General features: G+C 41.1%; 1 protein-coding gene across 3 annotated transcripts in view; it reads left to right on the forward strand.

Moving 5' to 3' along the window:
• Window positions 1-21,497, forward strand: part of CIT (citron rho-interacting serine/threonine kinase) — a 173,811-nt gene that overhangs the window by 126,978 nt on the left and 25,336 nt on the right. For all 3 annotated transcript variants that reach the window (XM_055551014.1, XM_055551016.1, XM_055551015.1), the window contains 5 exons: window positions 5,817-5,870; window positions 12,046-12,243; window positions 13,004-13,197; window positions 16,142-16,277; window positions 18,615-18,719. In XM_055551014.1, coding sequence (XP_055406989.1) covers window positions 5,817-5,870; window positions 12,046-12,243; window positions 13,004-13,197; window positions 16,142-16,277; window positions 18,615-18,719 — 687 coding nt within the window. The remainder of the gene's footprint in view (window positions 1-5,816; window positions 5,871-12,045; window positions 12,244-13,003; window positions 13,198-16,141; window positions 16,278-18,614; window positions 18,720-21,497) is intronic.

The raw sequence follows: 21,497 nt of genomic DNA on the forward strand, positions 1-21,497 counted from the left end.
ACTTAAGGTGACAGTCTTGCTTGGTCCCTGCCTTCCCAAAGAACGGGGTGGATGTGTGAAACCCGTGTTGTAGGATCCTGACCGTGGATCCCAGAAGACAGTCAGACCTCTAAACATGAGTTTCCTTTTTCACAGCTCTGTGGGTATTTTCTCTCTTCAAGGCTGCATAATAATTCTCTTTTCTTCATTCCTCTTGTAACTTTCCTTAAAGTTAAAGAAGATATAAGCCCTGCCCAAAGTGAGTACCTCTCTGATTTCCAGGCTTCAGTCTGTCCATTCTGCCTCTTGCCACTCAACCCCTAGATCAGTGGGTCTCAAGTTGGGGTCTGTGGCTCCATGGGGGTCCTCAAGTTCAGATTATTTTCATAATACTAAGCTGTCTTGTGGCATTTTTCATTGTGTTAACATTTGCACCAATGGTACAAAGTCAGTACTTTTATTTTAAATACTAAAGATATGCTTTAATTTCTAATGTGGTAAATATAGGTATAACTTACATAAACAAAAGCCCTTTGGGGTCCTCAGTAGTTTTTAAGGGTATAAGTCCTTATTCCCTGTAACTCCTAATATCTAATTAACATGGATATTTTATTGAGAGAATTCAAAGCTTGTCTTACGTATTTTATTACCTTCATATATACTATTGTGTGACCTTTTGCTTTTTTATGCATTTTACAACTTATTTCAAAGAAACATAAAACATGTTTCTTGCTGTTTTTAAACTCAGATCAGTTTGCTGTTTGTTACAGTACTTCCAGCAGTCACAACAGTGTTGGTTCTACATCTTGTGTTTATGTTTCAGTCAATAATAAAAAGTCATAAAGATGGTAGTTCCCTATACTGTAACCTCAGGGAAGATTGCTGTGTCACATTTTGATGTGTCAAAATGATGCAAAGGCCTCATAATGGTAAATTGTAATAGAATTATTAGTGATTGGAATTTCAGACTACTGTAGAGCAGTTAAACAAGTTTTTAATGATGCGGTGTTATTTGGAAACTTTGCAGTTAGTCAAAAAGTGGAACAGGAACAGGGCTTCTGTTCCTCAGTCTAGTCTAGAGAGCTTTTTTTTTTTTTTTTTAATGATCACTGCTTAGGCTTTGAAGAAGTTAACTCTACCTTTCTTTAGCTTCTTGTTTCTATCTTTGAGAGATATTACACCAAATAGTCATTTAGAGTGGAAGTTGGTAAGCTACAGCCAGTGGGCTAAATTTAGAATGCTTCCTGTTTTCTGCGAATAAAGTTTTTTTAACACACAATCATGCCTATTTGTGTACATATCGTCTGTGGGTACCTTTGTGCTATGAGAGCAGAGTTGAATAGTTGTGACAAAGACTGAATGGCCTTCAAAACCAAAAGTAATTACTATCTGGTTCTTAAAAGAAAAAAAGTTGTTCACTCCTGTTAACTCCTAGGGTTTACTAACTTAAGGGTGGTATTTCTTCCTCTAGGATACCCACAGATGAGATTCACAAGTAGTACAAATAGCCATGTTTCTACTTTGGATAAATAGTAGTCTTGCCTTTTTAAGTTAATAAATCTTGTATCGTTGCTGGGAAAAAAGCTGAGTTTTGGGGAAAAGTTATAATCTTTTAAATTAGTTGATGAAAAAAATTGTTTGAGAAGCTGATTCTAAGTGATAACTCTTGATTTAAAATGTGTAAGTCTGCAGTTGCTGGTTTTTGTTTTACCATGTTTCTAGTCCTCTTTTATTTTATGTAAATTTAAGACTCTGTCATCTTCTGCCTAAATTTCCTTTAACATTTCTTGTAGTATAGGTTTACAGGTGGCAAATTCCTTTAGCTTTGGTATGTCTGAAAAGGTCTTTATTTCACCTTCATTTTTAAAATAAGTTTTTATTTATTTTATTTTTGGCTGCACTGGGGCTTTCTCTAGTTGCAGCGAGCTGAGGGCTGCTCTCTAGTTGCAGTGCATGGGCTTCTCACTGCAGTGGCTTCTTTTATTGTGGAGCATGGGGTCTGGGGTGCATGGGCTTCAGTAATTGTGGTGCAAGAGCTTAACTGCCTCATGGCATGTGGGATCCTTCAGGACCAGAGATCAAACTTGTGTCCCTTGCATTGACAGGAAGATTCTTAACCACTGAACCACCAAGGAAACCCTCATCTTCATTTTTGACATTTTTGAAAGATATTTTTGCTGGCTATAGAATTCTAGGTTGACAGGTTTTTGTTTTCCTTTCAGTAAAGATGTTGTTCCACTCACTGTCTTCTAGCTTCCTTCCTGCCAAACCTCCCCAACCTCAATGTGAAAAATCTTTGTTCTCTTAGTTTCTCGTAAGTAACTTGTCTTTTTTTCTGGTTGGTTTTAGGCTTTTTCTCTTTATTACTGGTTTTAAACAGTTTGATTATGATATGATTTATTCCTTTCATGTTTACTCCATTTATTCCATTCCTTTCATTTATTCATTTCATGCAAGCTTAATTCCTTTCATGTTTCCTGTGCTTAGGGATCATTTAGGCTTTTTCATCCGTGGATTTATTTTTTCATTGACTTTGGAAAATTTGTGGCCATTATTTCTTCAGATATTTTTTTTGGTCTCACCTCTGTACTCCTTCAGGGGTTCTGAGTACATGTATATCAGGCTCCTTGGAGTTATCTCACAGCTCATTGATGCTGTATTAATTTTTTTAAGTCTTTTTTTTTTTCCTTTATGTATTTAATTTTGGATAGTCTCTGTTGCTCTGTCTACAAAGTTCACTAATCTTTTTTTCTGCAGCATCTAATCTAGTCTTTTGTTGTTATTTAGTTGCTAAGTCATACCTGACTGTTTTGCAACCCCATGGACTGTAACCCACCAGGCTTCTCTGTCCATGGGATTTCCCAGACAAGAATACCAGAGCGAGTTGCCATCTCCTTCTCTGAGGGATCTTCCCAATCTGGGGATTGAACCTGCATCTCCTGCATTGGCAGGCTGATTCTTTACCACTGAGCATGTGGAAATCTTAGTTTATGGCAAAATAGAGATACTATAAAGTATATCACAGCTAAATTAGGTGATGAATATTTTGACTTACTTTATAGACCTTTTTGTTTTAATTGAAATATAGTTGATTTACAATGTGGTGTTAATTTCTGGTGTACAGCAAAGTGATTCATACTCTTTTCCTTTTATGGTTTATTATAAGATATTATAGTTCCCTGTGCTATACAGTAGGACCTTGTTTATTTTATATATAGTGGTTTGTACCTTCTAATCAAAAACTCCTAATTTTCCCCCCACTTCCCCTTTGGTAACTATAAATTTGTTTTCTATGCCTGTGAGTTTGTTTTTATTCTGTAAAGTTCATTTGTGCCATATTTTAGATTCCATGTATAAGTAACATTATATGGTATTTGTCATTTTCTGTCTTCACTTAGTAAGATAATCTCTAGGTTCATCCATGGTGCTGCAAATGGCATTATTTCATTCTTTTTTTATGACTAATAGTCCATTGTATGTATGTACTGCATCTTCTTTATCTGTTCCTTTGTTGATGGACATTTAGGTTGCTTCCATGTCTTGGTTTTTGTAAACAGTGCTGATATGAACATTGGTATGCGTGTATCTTTTTGAGTTAGAGTTTTCTCCAGATATATGCCCAGGAATAGGGTTGCTGGATCATATGGTAATTCTATTTTTAATTTTTAAAGGAACTTCCATACTGTTTTCTGTAGTGGCTGCACAAGTTTACATTCCCACTGGCAGTTTAGGAGCGTTCCCTTTTCTCCATATCCTCTCTAGCACTTATTATTTGTAGACTTTTGAGTGATGGCCTAGATTTTCTGATAGAGGCTAATATTTCTTTTAAAGAGGAGGACCACTTTTTCCTCTGTCTCAAACTGGATTCTTCTTTGGGCTTTCATAGCTAAGCAAATGGTGCCATAATTTACCTTGTCTCCCAAATCAGAAGTCTGTTAGGGTACCCTTGGCCTCCTTGTCCATCAGCAGGTCTTATTACCTCTGCTTCCAAAAAAGATCTCACCTCCATCCATTTCTCTCCATCCTTTGCCACTGTCCTGCTCCAAACCACCATCCTCTCTTCCTTAAATGACATCAATAACCTCCTCAGTGGTTGTTCCACTTCCTTCTGCATTTGTCCTATTTTGATGTTTTTCCTACAGCATCCACAAAACGATAGGCCATGTCATCCCACATCTTAAAACCTCTGTTGACCTTTAGTTAATTGCATTTTGAATGAAATCCAAACTCTTTTCTGGGCCTTCAAGGTTCTGGGCCTGCCTCTGTACCATCAACTTGGGCCACATTTTCCCTCTTTTGCTATGACTTAGACAAGTGATTTTCAAAAGTCATTTGGCCACAACCCACAGAAGAATACATTATACCTTACAGTCTACTACAAGGGGACATATATACTGTGTTTCTAATTTTTAAGGTAGCTAATGAGGATGTATCTTATAGCCTATATATATAGTCATAAGGACATAAACATGTCATAGTTGCATTAGCAATACTTCTGTTTCTTAATGTTACATAAAGCTGTGGTGAATTTTACAATTGATAGCAACTTATACTTGATGAATTATGTTCATAATAATAAAACAAGTTTCCAACAATAGTACTTACCCTTACTGTCCAAGATGCATGCTGATGTTTTCTAATCTATCCTGTTTATTCCATTTTGTTGGATAAAACAAAACAAAAAACCCCGTCTTGACATCCTTGCTCTCATGTTACAACTTGAAGTATAAAAAACTGTTGTAGCCACTCAGTCCTTTTTTATTCCCCATATGCACCCAACCCTTTCTTGTTTTAGGGTTTTTGCAGATGCTCTTCCCTCTGTTCTTTCATGTTCTTTGCATGGCTGGCCCCTCATCATCCTGCAGATTTCAGTTTAAATGTCACCTCTTCAGAGAAACCCTCCTTGACTACCCCATCTAAGTGAGTTTCCCCCCTCACCCTTATTTTTTTTTTCCTTAGGCCCCTTTTGTTTCCTTCATAGCACTTGCCACTGTTTTTAATCATGTGCTTATTTATTTCTGTCTGCCCACGCCAGAATGAAGGTTAGGCCATATGAGCTGTGTCTTGCTACGGTGTCTGCCATATTGTATGTACTCGAAAAATCCTTGTCAGATGAATGAATCCTACTGGTTTAGAGTACCTCGACCCTGGTGAAAGCCTGTATATTTACTTCAAGGTCTATATAGGATTTCTGAATCTCCACAGCTTTGGATTCAATTTCTTTTTTAAAGTCCCTACTTTGTCCTGGCTATTGTCCTGTATCTACGTATGTGTGTTCTTTCTTGGGAGAAGGCTTGGGGCAGCCAGTTGGAGGGAAGAGGGAAAGGTTAAGAATGGGAAGTAAGACATATAAAGGAGACTAAAACTTCCTCCTATGTTCTTTTCCTTTCTTCTGCTAGTCCCTAGTTTTAATTTGAATGTTATATGTATTTGTACAGGGTATGAGTGAAGTGAAGCGAAGGTCGCTCAGTCGTGTCCGACCCTTTGTAACCCCATGGACTATACAGTCCATGGAATTCTCCAGGCCAGAATACTGGAGTGGGTAGCCTTTCCCTTCTCCAGGAGATCTCCCCAACCCAGGGATTGAACCCAGGTCTTTACCAGCTGAGACACAAGGGAAGCCCATGTGTGGTCTAAATAGTTCATTGTTATCAATAGGCATTGTGTATTTCTGTAGCTTCTCATGTTGGGCTTGACTTGACTAATTCTTTGGAAAAAAAGTTAGTGGGGCAGCTGCAATAGAGTTCTTGGCTTGTGATTTTCTTTATTTGACCCATAGCATGTAGAATTTGTATTCCACCCTATGAAAAATTTATAATCAACTTCTTACCTTTTAGGCACATAGAGATGAAATCCAGCGCAAATTTGATGCCCTTCGTAACAGCTGTACTGTGAGTATTAACCAAAGATGATGAAAATAACATGGAACTAAAACTGAGAAGGAAAGGGGGAATGTCTCTTTCTAAAATCGGTGGCTGATTTTTGATATAAACTTTCAGCTTGAAACAGTTGATGTGGTCAAACTGATGCAGAAGTTTCTAAGCCTCAGAAAACCTTAGTTTCTTGGGTTCCTGCCAGTTATAAAGGTTTAAACCATCGTTCATGTTTGGAGAAGGCTTGTTGGAATGGTCAAAATATTCTCCCTGCAGAACCACTAATAGGGTCTCAGTAGCTGCAACAAAAGTCCCAAGGGAGCTCCCCCTCCTTCTCCAATCTAGAAGTTTCTGTCTGAGGTGGGCCTGAGATGGTAGGGGCAATTAGATGTGTCAGGCTTCTCCAGCCTGCTGCGTCTTCGGAGAGGGAAGACCAACAAGTTCTTCTTCTGGAGAATCTAGAAATGTTAGCTTTCTAACAGGCAGAATCTGGCTTCCTAACATGCAAATGCAGAATTTAGGACTCTTTGGGAGATGTTATTTATATTGAGAGAAGTCAATTCCAGGAGCAGATAAGCATCATTCATAGGTTATGTAATAGGGTAAAATGTCTATTTTTGATCAGAGTGAAGGACTGAAATAGGCCCCTTTCAGAAGGTAGGGATGGTGTCCTTTATTCATGGTTCTACCTCCTTTCTTTGGTCCTTTCATTGCTTTGTCCCCTCCTTAGTTCTCAGTGAGCTGGTCTCTATTTGTATTATTTGCATCTGTGAATTTCCAGAAACACCCTTCTACATCCTATATACGTATTTTATTTTCTGGTAATAAACTCCTTCTTTTCTCTTTCCCTACTATAAACGAGACATTAAGTCTTGATGGTATATGCCCCTACACCCCGCCTCCCTTCATTTAGCTGTAGAATGTACACAGTAAAGTGCACGAAGTGCAACTAACCCTAAGTGTGCAGCTCAGTTGATTTGTATGTGAATAGATAACTTGTGTAACCACAATAAAGACCAAGATACAGAATGTTTCAGCTCCCGGAAGGCTCCTGTTGTCCTCTTCCCATCAGTGTGCTTTGCCCAAAGGGTAACTAGTAGTCTGATCTTTGATACTACACATTAGTTTTACCTGTTCTTGAATTTCATATGAATGGGACCATTAGAAGATATGGTCTTTGGGTTGAGCCTTTTTGTTACTTAAATGGTCTGTGAGGGTTCATCCATGTTGCACTGTCACGATTTTGTTCTTTTTTATTATGGTGTCATGTTTCTAGTGTGTGTTTAGATCTGGAGTTTGTTTATCCGTTCTGTTGATGGGTGTTGGGGTTGTCTGTGGTAGGAACAGAGCTATTAGGAAGCGCTCTTGTACAGGTCCTTTGGTGCTTACAAACCTTTGTTTCTGATGAACTTATATATATGCCCAGGAGTGGAAGAGCTAGGTCATGGGACATGCCTCAGCTTAACTCTGGTAGGTGCCTGACAGGTATTTAGGTCTGTATTGCCTGATGCCAGTGCCCAGATGTGGGGTGAGCCTGCCTTAGGGATATCTGTTGATTTCCTCCATTCTCACCTCCCTTCCTTGAGAAATTGATACATTCTGTTCCTGTACTCTTTTGCTTTACTTTTAAAGTTTGTTAATTGTCCTGGTTTCTTCTTTTACATGAGAGTTATCTGCTTATATACATACATGCTCATAAATGATCACTGAATAAGATATAGATGATTTTAGCACTGTGATTTTTTTTTTTTTTTGCATTACTGTTTTGTCCTAAAATAATCTTGGATGCATTTAAATGTGTACATCCGTAATCTGTTCCATTCATCTGGAGTTTTCTTCTTCTTTAGTCTTTTTTTTTTAAAAAATCATTTATTTATTTACTTTAAAACAGCTTTATTGAGGGATAATTGGAGTACAGTAACCTAATGAGATTTCAAATGTGTATATATCTTTAAAACTAGCAAAACAATCAAAATAACAACTGTAGTCATCACTCTCAAGAGTTTCCTGTGCACTTTTGTTATCCACCCTTCCCCACCCCATTTTTAAAATCAGAAATCTAGTTTTAATAGGATATGCCAATATATAGAATAAAATTGGTTACTTAACTTAGGAAATTGGTTACTTTCTTAACTTACATAACTTTTATACTCTCTTTATCCCTCAAATTTGCTTTTCCTGGAACAATTACTTCTAATCCTTCGTTTACTTACCCTTGGCTTTCTGAAGCCTTTGGGGATCTACCCTAGTGGGAGGGGGAACCCAAGAGAGTGATTTCTACCCACCTTTCAGCTAGGCCAGATGGGTGGCTTGGGGGGTCCAAACTATGTGCTCTGGAGTCAGATAGACTAGCTGAGATTCTAAACTGGCCTCTCAGTAACCTGTGTGATGTTATACACTGGAGCCTCCATTTCTTTGTCCATAAAATAGGGGTGACATTATATGTCCTCAATTCCAATGCACCACTGATTGTAGGATGTACAGTTCATTTAACTACTGCTCTTTGGGAACTGGGTGAGGGAAGAGAGACAGCTGCTTAGTTCCTATATACATTCAGATTTCTGAAACAGTAAAATCTAGGAAACACCGAGTCACAGAATCAGAAACTTGATAATACCTACCTCATGGAGGTTCCTGCAAAAGTTAGATGATGCATCAGCATTTGTACAGGGCCTGGTCCATAGAATGTGCTAATCAGTGATAACTATTATTATTTGCTCATACTGGGTTTAGAACAGAATCTTGTTTAGAAAACAGCTCTGCTCCTTAAAAAAAAAAAAAGGTTGAAAACCACTTGAGAACAATACTTGGCAGCACTAGTGGGTCTCAGTTATCCTTCCGCAAGTTCAAAGGCTGCTTTGCAGACACTTCAGAAGAGCACACAGATGCTCCTTTCTCGGCGCCGCTGTCCAAGACTGTCTCTGCTGGGAAATGTCATCTTCATTATCAGTGGAAACTCCTATAATAGCTCGATTGATAGGAGCTCCCAGTTAGCAGCTTTTAAAAAGCTCATGAGCAGTAAGATTTTTCAGGATCAGGCCATTTCTATATTTTGAAGAGATTTAAAAAAAGAATTTGATTCAATCTGGCACCTAAAACCCTACCTAAGTCTGTTCTGGAGAGGAGTTGGTGGGCAAACATATGACATGGTTTTAATTATGAATCAATCTGTCAGCTATAAGATTAAAAATAAATAATATGCAAATAGCCGCCCTCAAGAAGGAATGAGGCATTAAAATAGGATGTCAGCCTGTGTCTTTTCAGCCTGATGTTCATTGTCTGGCTGGCGTCTTCACCTCTGGTGTGTTCTTGGATGTTTACCAGGTGACATTCTCTCTGCTGCTCGCCCAGCAGAGGTGTGAAAGGTAACCTATATATCGCAGAACCATGAGGTTTGCTTGAAAAGCAACAGATAACCCCAAATAGAGACCTTAAAACATTTTCTTTTTGGGTACTGAGAGTAGATACATTTTTTGTATTCCTGTTTTCTGTTCGAATTTTACCCAGATCTCTTATCTGTACAAACAGCATATCAGAAAGTTCTGCTGGCCCCTACATTATGGAGCTATCTCCCTCATCTTTTTTTGCCACTGAGATGGAGTCAGCTGTGTAGTTTCTCTTTGCTGCCTTATATCCTTGGGGTTGAAAGGTTAACAGTCTCCTGGTACAGGGCACAGATCAATTGCCCTTGGTGTAGAGAGAATATGCCCACAATGTGGACCTAAGGATTCTTCTTGCCTATGTAATCTGGTTCAGAATTGCAGATTGCCTATTATCCTTTTTTTTTTTTTTTTTTCCCAAATCATAGAGATCATTAATTTACTGCCTGTGTCTCAGATCAGCTCAATATCTCTGTGTGGGAGTACGTCTAACCCTTAATACCACCAGCAGCTAAGTGGGCAACTCCAGCAGTTAAGTGTGTTATGGCCGAGGCAGAAAGAATATATACAACGTCTGGATCAGTTAACGCACTCTGACAAGTTCTTGAATGCTTCCTGCAAACACATGATCCTCCTTTTGTCAGATAGGCAGTACAGATAATGACAAAACACAAAGCCAGCCATCACAAACTGTAACTAGAAATCAGAAACAGGAGACCCTTTGAAAACGTGATGAGGACAAGGAAATAGAAGACCCCTTCCTACTCAGTGGGTCCATTTCACTTGAAGTGAGAGTAATAATCTTGGGACCTCCCTGACTTTTTATGAGTGTCTTTTTCTTTAGCACTTTATAATCTAATTTGGGGAGGAGAGGTGGCAGAAATGGGCATATAATAAATGGCTTTTTTTAAAATGAGTCAAAGAAAGCAAATAGGTGCCTAAAGGCTTAAATATGTCTTTGAATGGCAAATTATTTTGGCAGCATATGTATTCTTATATGGGTAGATTTTCTGTAGTCTATTTGCTCCCCCTGGGCCACCATTGATGCCTCACTAACACCTTGGTCACTCATTTTTGTCTCTTGTATTTCACATGATACGTTAAGGGAGAATATCATACAATAGAAATCCAAAATGTTAAAACCAGAGCAACAGAGAAGGTTGTCTATATAGTATTTACCTCTGCATCATAGGTGGAGAAACCAACACAGCCAAGCTCAAGATGGCTTATCTGGGACTTCTAGGGGGTTTGCCTCATCAGTCTTGCTGTTTTTGCTCTGGGGCAGAGGTAAAAGGAAGCACAGTGAAGACATTTGGAGTCTAGGAGAAAAACCATCGTAAGGAATGGCTTTACTGTGTATAGGAAGGAGACCTGTTGAACTATTAGGCACCATTTATTCATTGTTTCTGCTTTAGGGAGATTTAACCATATTACTCAAGGGGTGGTACAAGCATTCTTGTGAAGCACAAATGCCTGCTTGGAGTGACAGACTTGCAGTTTTCCCCCCTTTTTTTCTCATCCTGATAAAGAAGGAGGTTTAGCCAAGAACTGGACCGGATAACCTTTATTCCCTTTCTTGTAGCTGATAGCGTTACTCAAGCCAGTACAGTAGGGATTAACAAGGCTTTTGATATTAAAGTACAAATTACTAGACCACTTACTGCATTAAAAGCTCATCAGCTCAGTGAACAAAATGAAAAGCTGTGTTTTCTGAACTGCACTGAACAATTCTATCTAATTGACATTCTTTAATTCTATGTGCCTGGGAAGATTTTTTTTTTTTAATTGATAATCAAAGGGGGTTAAGACAGGGAGTTAGTCACAAAAACAGTGGCAACGTTTCAGAAACTAAATCTGCTGTAGGTTTGAAAATGGGAAATAATTAACCGTGGGCCCAAAGGCATTTCCTTTAATTTACTCCTTTCTGTTATATAAAATTTAATTTACTGCCTGTGTGCCTCATTCCAACTATTATTAGAAAATTGCCCTTAAATTTCAAAAGTATTATATGTAAAAGCTCTTTGCAAGCGCTGGTACTAAACTTCAGCAAAGAGAATAGGAAAGCTAAATGTGCTGAAATTGAAGTCATTCCACCACTGAGCAGGGAAATAATTTAGCAAAATCAGATTAAATCTCTTTCAGTAAAATGACAATTTCATATGCGTGCTTTCCCATTTTCTGATACCCAGCTGTATAAGAAGAACCATTTAAAGTTATGCCATCCATACGGTATTATATTTTCAGGATTATTCTGAACGTCCCTTAAGTTTTCCTTTTTTTCTTTTGTTGCATGAAATTAAATTTATTACCTGAGATATTATTGAAATAACTCTAAGTGTCCCTCATTCAGTCTTCCTTGATAAGAGCTTTATTTTGCTTTCTAAGACCATCTCCCATGGTAATGCTCTGTCGATGATGTCCTGGGCCTTTCAGCTTAATTAGCTGATGGTGATACTAGTCTCTCTACTATTCCTCTTTCCTCAGTTTGCATCCTCCACATTCTGTTATGAACTTGATCTCATTTAAAGCTGCCCCTTCCATATGGCAGTCGCTTTTGATTGATTTGCTCTTGCCATGTTTTCCTGATGAATCCTGAGTCAGAAGGAATTCGAGACATTTCTTGTTCTCCCACAGCGTATGTGGGTTTGGGCGCTAAGGAGGCGGGTATGGCAGCTGGAGGCTGGCTCTCGGGGGCTGGATGGGCAAACGCTGGTCGTCATTACCACAGAGGTTCAAGTATATATGGCTTTAGAAGCAATTTCTCATTTCCAACCAACTTGCTCCATGTGTAACCAGATTTTTTCCTCTTTTAGGTGATCACGGACTTGGAGGAGCAGCTAAACCAGCTGACGGAGGACAACGCCGAGCTCAACAACCAAAACTTCTACTTGTCTAAACAACTTGATGAGGCCTCTGGTGCCAACGACGAGATTGTGCAGCTGCGAAGTGAAGTGGACCATCTCCGCCGAGAGATCACTGAGAGGGAGCTGCAGCTCACTAGCCAGAAGCAAGTAAGGACCATGAATAGTGTTGGAGACCTTGGGAAGCCTGGAGCCCCTTTAGGTTTTGGAGCAAGTGCCAGTTACGTCTCTCCCAAGTGTTCTCAGACTGAGCCTGTCAGTAAAACCAATCATGTCAGCGCTTTGCTGGTTTGCTAGTTTTAAAAACAGCTTTTAGAAGTGTGTAGTTTGGGTTTTTCTGTTTGTTTCATTTTTTTGGCCACCCCATATGGTTTGCAAGATCTTAGTTCCCTGACCAGGGATCAAACTTGTACCCCCTGCAGTGGAATCGCAGTCTTAACCACTGGACCATCAGGGAAGTTCCATGTGTAGTTGTTCTTAATTTTGGTTTAAAACCATTAAAAATAGAATAGAATGCTTTCGTAAGCCACTCTATTTATTTTTTAAAAACTTCTTTTGGCCGAGTTGTGAGGCTTGTGGAATCTTTGTTCCTCACCCAGGGATTGAACCTGGGCTTTTGGCAGGGAGAGCTGGGAGTCCTAACCACTGGACTGCCAGGTAATTCCCAAGCTACTTTATTGTTAAGCGTGGTCTCTTTTCCCTGGCCCTCCTCTGAGTTCTTTCCATAAGATCTCAGTAGAAATGGCCCTTCATCTGTTCTTGTCTAACTCCCTTGGTCTGTAGGAGAAAAAGATAGTGTCTTTCAGACTGTAGTTAGAAGCTCATGCTTTTCTGAAACTGATCCGACAAAAGTACCACCCGGGAAATCCTCATTTGCTATGAGGCACAACTCAGTGGTGCTGATTTGCAGACGATGGAGGCGCTGAAGACCACATGCACAATGCTGGAGGAGCAGGTCATGGACCTGGAGGCCCTGAACGACGAGCTGCTGGAGAAGGAGCGGCAGTGGGAGGCCTGGAGGAGCGTCCTTGGTGACGAGAAGTCCCAGTTTGAGTGTCGGGTTCGAGAGTTGCAGAGGATGCTGGACACCGAGAAGCAGAGCAGGTGGGACTTCATGTAGGTAGAGAGCCAGTGGCAGGTGGCAGCGGCAGGATCACCCTGAGAGCTCCTGAAGAGTGCCCCCGCTTGACCAGGGATGAGCAGGTGCTGGGACATAAGACTTAAGTGTTAAAGCTGGGAGACTCTGGGCAACCAGAATCGGTCAGTCATCCTCGAGGTAAATACGGACGGTGCCAGTAGCAGGAGATGATGACCAGTCAGCCAGTGCAGGGCCCCAGGAGTCAGCAGGGCAAAGTGTCTCAGTGCTTCTTTGTAGAAACTCTTTCCTTGGATTTTGTGTCATTGTGACTGTGTAGCGAGACTGTCACTCTCCTTTTTTTTTTTTTTTAAATATGTATTTGGCTGCACCAGGTCTTGATTGTGGTATGTGGGATCTATTAATAGTTCCCTGACCAGGCATTGAACCTGGACCCCCTGCATTGGGAGCACAGAGTCTTAGCCCCTGGACCTCCAGGGAAGTCACAAGACCGTCACTGTTTTGATCCTGGTCATGTGTGATGTGGGTCAACCCTCTACCCCAGCTTTGGCACTATTGACAGTTGGGGCTGGACAGTCCTTCGTGATGGGGGCCTGTCCTTACATGGTAAGGTGCTGAGCAGCTTCCCTGGATCTGCCCCCCTACATCCCAGTAGCTGCTCCCTCTTCAAGTTGTGACCACCAGGAACATATCCAGACATTGCCCGGTGTCCCCTGGGGGCGGGGGCAGAGGGCAGCTGCCCCTAGTTGAGAACAACTGCTCCACAAGAATAGTTTACAATTTTTTATTTTTTCTTCCTTTCCTGGTAGGCAGTAGTAGTCCTGAGTTCAGGTAGTATCTTTCCTCTATTTCCCCAGTTCTCCCAGTGTAGGATTCCCTCCTGCCAGGGTCACAGGTGTGCAGGTTATGTGCTGCATGCTGCTGGGAATAGACTTGAAGCTCTACCATGACATTTTACCAGCTCATGGTGGGAAAGTGTTCATTCTAACAAAACCAGTATATTATGACAGTTTACCAACAGGTAGACGTGCACAGTCTTGAAGAACACATGCCTTTCCTAATTTGCAGAGAGGTACCCTATGGGCTAGTATCCACCTTGTGCTTCATGTCTTCCCAACAGAATCCTATACATCCTGCATAACCTCACTAATATCACCTTTCTCTGAAACTTAGTGTCCCGTAATACTCTGAATTCCCTGAGCAAGGTAACTATTCGTGGAAGTATTTATCATTTATCTGGACTCTGTCAGACTCATTTCAGTATTTCCCACATTTGGTGGACCATAGTAGACTCACGGCTGTCTTGGAGGTATAATTTGTGCTAAATTAACTACACTAAGAAAGACTGGAAGCAAAGGGAACCCATAAGTTTCAAGAGAAACTGGTAGAAATATTCTCCTGTTGGACATCTTCCCTTTCAGTGTATTTGCTAATGTGAGAGGGCTGCTGGTTTAAGACTTCCTGTTACTATTTCCCCCTGAACTCTTGAGCTCCTGCGTCCTCACCCTATGTTCTGGCTGTTCTCACACACACCCCTCCCTCCCACTCGCAAGTCCAGCTCCTAGCCCAGCTGTTTCTAGAGTCCTTTGTAGACAGTTTCGGGGGCAGAGTCTGACCATAGCATCAAGAGTGCACAACCAAGCGTGAAAGTGTTCTCTGGTGGCGCTAGTGGTAAAGAACCCACTTGTCAGTGCAGGTCTCGTAAGAGACTTGGGTTCCATTCCTGGCTGGGGAAGATCCCATGGAGGAGGGCATGGCAGCTTACTCCAATATTCTTGCCTGGAGAATCCCATGGACAGAGGAGCCTGGTGGGGCTACATTCCATAAGGTCTCAAAGAGCCGAACAGGACTTAGCACACACATAGGGAGATCTTTCATATATTTCTTTCAGGAGCAATTGTGAAAGATCTTGGCTCTCTTCCCCACCCCCCATTTTTTTTTCCTTCCTCTATTTTGGTGTTATGTGGGATCTGAGATGAGTAAAATATAATTCTTATTTTTAAAAAAATATTTATATATTTGGCTGTGCCTGTTGTTAGTTTTGGCATGTGGGATCTAGTTCCCTGATCAGGGATTGAACTTGGCCCCCTGCATTGGGCGTGAGATGTCTTAGCCACTGGACCACCAAGGAAGTCCCTAAAATATAATTCTTAATTCTTGTCTTCTAGAGGCTAAGAGTCTAGTGCAGGAGATAAACTATGCGTTGAACTATTTATCACCTAAAATAGAGAGTGGGTTGTGCCAGGCCAGTAGTACATTTATGCTTTGGGTCCAGAACAAGAAGAGGTTACTTCTGAGAGGAAGACTGGGAAGGGCTTTGTGGAGGACGTGGCCTTCTAGTTTACCCGTGGAGTCTGAGTAAGACTTGGGTTTGTTGGGTCGAGAAGGAGAGCTGCCAGTGAAGGAGCCTGTATAAGTCCAGGTGTGGAAGCAGCAAAACAGAACACCTGAGTTGGGGAGGGGAAGTGATGTTCCAAGTGTGCTTCAGTTTTTTCTTCTGTCACCTTATTTACAGGCACACCCAGCAGATTCAAGGTTCAGTTTCCAGAACACTTCAGCTCTTGCTTTAAGGAGAGGCAGTGTTTGCTCGAATGGGGCTCCACATGGTCCTCTGCACTGTGCTCCTTCAGGGGACCTCATTCCTTCCTGCTTCTGCAGGAGGATGTAACAGTCTTGCCATTTTCAGCCCAGTTGCATTTGGAAAAATGCCTCGTCCCTTCAGCCCTTCCAAGTGCATTTATATTCACAGGAACCTTACCTGCTAAGAGTATTTTTACCCAGGGCCTAAAGTGGGTCACATCCTCACTCCACGTAATTCGGAACAAGGGATCAGGCTGGGCTCTCTCCGGCCTGCAGCCTGTTTGGTTGCTTATCCATGTGTAAGCTGGGCCGGCTTCCTTCCTGCAGGGTGGCAATGACGGGGTTTCTGAACATGCCTGTGTCTCCCCACAGGGCGAGGGCTGACCAGAGGATCACTGAGTCGCGCCAGGTGGTCGAGCTGGCAGTAAAGGAGCACAAGGCCGAGATCCTGGCCTTGCAGCAGGCTCTCAAGGAGCAGAAGCTGAAGGCCGAGAGCCTCTCCGACAAGGTCAGCCCCTGTCCCTCCTGCCTTCTAGATACGCATGTATACTTCCTTCTTTTAGCAGGTATTCACATGCGCTCAATCCATGGTCGACGTGTTTCATAAACCAAGTTTCACTGTTGTGCTTCCCCAAGGGACACCCTTGGTTGGCAGTAGTGGGGGTAGTGGGTACTTGGGGTATCAGAGTTGGTCAGTGACTTCCTGATATCTGCCCATCAGGGCCCCTGAGGTCCAGATTTTGACCTGGGTGCACAGCGCTCTTCTTTTCTGGCATTTGATTTCTGAAAGCCTTTATGGATCTAACGTTGAGCATCCTTGGGAAGTGTGGGGTGGCTAGAACTCCTGCTCATTCCATTGCTGCAATGGCAGGAAGCCTCAGCGTCTCTGGGTTCTAAGTCCAAGGACGCAGCAGGATCTGAGGACAGTGATCTCTTCATATTCCACTTTGGAAATACACACATCTTGTCCATGAAGCACTCTATATTTACAAAGTGACATACTGCTGTTTGAAAAATTTTAATAGTCTTAAAAGAGATTTAGAATAGGTGCTTCTGTGTTACAGGTAAGAGTGAAGGTCAGAGAAATTTCACATATACACACAGACTGTTTCATATATACACATACACACTGTTTTGTGTGCGTGTGCGCCCACATACACACACACATAATCTGACCTCTGAATTTTGGGTAACTAATTTTCTGATTATAGAAGTGATTATTTGGGGTCATTGTGGAAGATATAGAAACCACAGAAAAGTAAAGAAAAAGTAACTGGTAATCTGTCCCCACTGTTATGTTGGTGAATTTATATTCATTTATTTATATTGATAAATTTAGATGCTTATATAAACAGGATTACATCGTTATTTTAAAAAGTCACATAAATAGGGGCTTTTCCTGAATTAGTGAGTATTTTTTGAACATGTAGTTCTAGAAACAACAATTACACAGAGACACCTATTTTAATCATTCTGCTTGTGTTAGAAATTTGAACTTCTTCCAGTTTTTGTTTTTGTTTTTTTTGTTTTTTTTTTGCTGTCATAAATAACATTGTGATGAATGTAAATCTTTTTGGGGATCCATGGTTATTTTCTTATTGGAATTTCATAGTAATGACCAGATTCAAGCTAGAGCTTGCTACTCAGGAATATTCCTGAGTTCCTTGGTACTGGCTCACTAATTTTTTTAACCATGAGGAAAATAAATATGTTATTTAACCATGAAAAAAGTAAATGCATTATTTAGAGATAAATGAGCTTTTTGGTGTTTAGCTTGAAGGACATTGTTTTCTACCTGACTGTCCTAAAGTATTCTACAGCAAAGTCCTACCCATCCTTTAAGACTCCAGACTTTCTGACCCCATCTTCTCCCAGTGACAGGCCATTCAGGATGAATCTCTCTCCTCCATACCTCTTGTCAAAATCATCACTCGACAGAGTAGTCACTATTTGTGTACATGTCTACTTAAGGGCCACCCTCTGCCTTTGTGACTTGATACAAGATCATTGAGAGAGCTTGTCTGCCCTTTCATCCGAGTTCTGATATTATCCCACGCAAGTAAGCAAGCATTTGGAATATGATGATTTAATTCAGCCAAAGCATGTCAGATAAATAAATTTTGGAGAAGTCATCTTCCTAGAACTTGTCACAGCTAGCTACACGTATGACCCATCCCTTAGAAATAATATCTTCTCCTAACAGAATAACCTACATAAGGCTTATCTTTGACATGGACATTTGTGGTATGCTTTTAAAAACCTGGGCTTCCCTGGTGGCTCAGACGGTAAAGAGTCTGCCTGTGATGCAGGAGACCTGGGTTCAATCCCTGGGTCAGGAAGATCCCCTAGAGAAGGGAATGGCTACCCACTCCAGTATTCTTGACTGGAGAATTCCATGGAGCTAGAGGAGCCTGGTGGGCTGCAGTCCCTGGGGTCGCAAAGAATCAGACACAACTAACACATACAGCGTAAAACAATTACAAACACGACTTTTTAGACTTCCCTGGTGGCTCAGATGGTAAAACCGTCTGCCTACAATGCAGGAGACCTAGGTTCGATTCCTGGGTTTGGAAGATCCCCTGGATGAAGGAAATGGCAACCCACTCCAGTGTTCTTGCCTGGAAAATTCCATGGACAGAGGAGCCTGGTAGGCTACAGTCCATGGGTTCGCAAAGAGTCGGACATGACTGAGCAACTTCACTTCACTTTTAAAAACCAGTGTTTATGTTCTGACCCTTAGAACTTGATTTTTCTTTGGCTGTGAAGGTTTGTGGATATTGGCAAAAGTCGTTAGCATATAACGTTCCTAAATATGGTGTCACGGCCAATTTTTCCAAATGTCCAGCTCAATGATCTGGAGAAGAAGCACGCCATGCTTGAAATGAATGCCCGAAGTTTACAACAGAAGCTGGAGACGGAACGAGAGCTCAAACAAAGGCTTCTGGAAGAGGTGGGTGTAAGATGCCTGGTAAATGGAGCCGGGCGTACTCTCAGAAGTGAACACTTGGCCTCAGGTGGGCAGATCCAAATTAAGAAATTAAGATTTCAAGGTTGAAATTCTCAAGGAAGAGTAAGGTGGTCACTGGGTACTTTCTGGAAGGTGTTTAACACGTTGAAAGAACATGTCAAGAAGCCCTGGGGGCCTCTTTGTCATTGTGTCTTTCTAAATAGTGCTTAATGGAGTGTCAAGCACATAGTGAGTATGTGCTAACTGGAAGTTTATTAAATATGAGGGCAAGTAGATATTGAGTTAAATTGTTCTTTAGAGTTAATATCCAGAGTATATTAAGTTTGCAGCCTGATGAGCTTCATGCAGGGACAGAGACCTCATCAGGTGATGCTGAATGCCAAATCTCATGAAAACTTTTGAACATCCAATTAATTCAATGCAAAAAAAATGGCACCCTGCTTTTGAGACACAAAACAAAAAGTTCAAATTGATCTCCTAAACCAGTCTAATCCTTATGTTAGTTATTTCCTGTACCTTTGAATAGAATTCTGAAAATCTCTGTTTAAATTGAGGACAACTCCCCCAACCAAAGCCTTGGTTTGGCTGAATCACTGATAATTTGTCTTCATTCATTAGAATTGACCTGTCAGGATAAATGCAGTTTATAAAGGTATTTCACGACAAGTTAGACTCAAGAGGGTTCTGTTTAAGCCACAATGAGCCTGACAGTTGAATCAACCAGGTTATCTGTTCTGGTAAATGGAGCTTTTACTGTGTGCTTCCTGTAGCCCCTGAGAGGCTCTGCTGGTAGAAGTATTGTAACTATGCTATTAAGTTTGAAAAATGTGGTGCACATTTTGCAGGGGAGCATAAAATGTTTTCTAGAATGACTTTTAAAAATAGAGTTGGGAACGTTCTGGAGATGGATCCATGATGATGTACAACCACGTGACTCTACTTGATGCCACCAAACTGTAGGATTAAAAATGATTAAAATGGGGACTTCCTGTCAGTCCAGTGGTTAAGAGTCCATGCTCCCAATGCAGAGGGTATGGGAACTAAGATCCCTGGTTAGGGAACTAAGATCCTGCATGCTGTATGGTGTGGCCAAAAATAACACAAATGATTAACATGGTAAATTTTATGTATATTTTACCACAACAAAAAAGTTTTTAAATAAAATCAATATTACACACAGGTAGAAAGTTCACCAAAGGTGACTCTCAGAATATTATAATAGAAATTTTTAAATCTCTCTGATTGTCAAAGAGAGAATGACAAAAGATAGAGAATGATCAAAGAATGGTCTTTTATCTGGAATGACTACGCAGTGTCCCTACTAGGCAGTGTCCCCACTTTGGACACATGTTGGAAACAGGAAGCACAGAAATAATCAGTGATCTCGCCTGTCCTCTTTTCCTTCCGAGGAAAGAGCGTTGGCCCCGGCAACTCTGCTTTGGTCCAAGGTTACATGGTGAGTCAGTGGCAAGACTAGAAATAGAAGGCTGGCATCCTGATTCAGTCCCCTGTTCTCACTTCTAAAACTACTGGGGAACATTTCCAGTTCCCCTGTCTGCACCTCACAGAGGGCTTTTTGAAGACAGACATCTGGCTGCACTGGATTGGAGGCAGATCTCATTGAGAGCTGAGAGCACTGGGAAACAGTGATCTTTACCATCAGGAATGCGGCTGGCATCCTGGCTTGGGGTGGGCCCTGTGTCAGCAGGTGGTCAGGGGCTCAGCTTGCCTGTCTTGTCCATCAGGTACAGGTTCTTGTACATGGAGCCAGAATCAGAGTCTCACAGTTGGAGAGAATTTTTGTGTGTCATTTGGCACAAATTCCTAGCACTTGCACCACCGTTTCTTTTACCCTTTCCCTGGCAGACTTCACTAACAGAGCTTTTTCTCAAATCTTTTCTCTCAGGCCCAAAGTGGCCTCCAAGACTTTTCTGACACTGCTGTTTACAGGCATGACTAGTCCTGACTTGGAAGTAATAGCAGAGCTCCAAGTCCGTTTGCTAATCCTGTCAAATAATCCCCCTTCCGAGGTAGAGAATCCCTTCTCCAGCCACCCTCACAGGTGGGCCTTGGGACACCTGGGACTCAAGACTTAAAGTGACTCAAGATTGCCCAACTCATTTTTCTGGCAACTCTAACTCTTGGAAAGTCCTTTCTGGTTTTGAACTAAAGCCTGTAACTTCCAACCATTGGTTCTATTACAGCAAAACATTGGAAAACAGGGAGTAGTCTCATATTTCCAACCAAAGTAGGAAGTTAATATTGATTAATGATCATATTACTTGCTTAGTAATAAAAATAACTTGTTTTTCTTTTTTCTTTTATTATTTTTAAAAATAACTCATGTTTCATTTGGCACATACCACATGCCAGATGCCTGAGTACTTTCCATGAATTAGCTCATACACTCTGTGTGATACTTCTGTAAGAGAGCTACTTTTTTATTTTATTATCCCTGTGACAGTAGATTTGCTATCTCTTCAGCTCTCCTGACTCCATGTCACCTTTTCTTTTCTAACTGAAACATTTCAAGTCCCACCAGGACTGGGATGTTCTTTTCCGGTAGTTTTATCCTTCCGAACAGTTTCTAGAAGTCCTTGGGGTTTGAACAACACGGAGTAGTGGGCCGGCCCCACCACTGTCCTGGGCTCTTTGGGTGGCTTATCACACCACTGACACCCATTGATCTGTTAGATCACCACCAGCCCTTCTACATGTTTTTTTTTTTTTTTTTTTTTTTTAAAACATCTTTATTTATTT

This window comes from Bubalus kerabau, chromosome 16 (genome assembly GCF_029407905.1).
Source record: "Bubalus kerabau isolate K-KA32 ecotype Philippines breed swamp buffalo chromosome 16, PCC_UOA_SB_1v2, whole genome shotgun sequence".
Taxonomy (NCBI): Eukaryota; Metazoa; Chordata; class Mammalia; order Artiodactyla; family Bovidae; genus Bubalus; species Bubalus kerabau.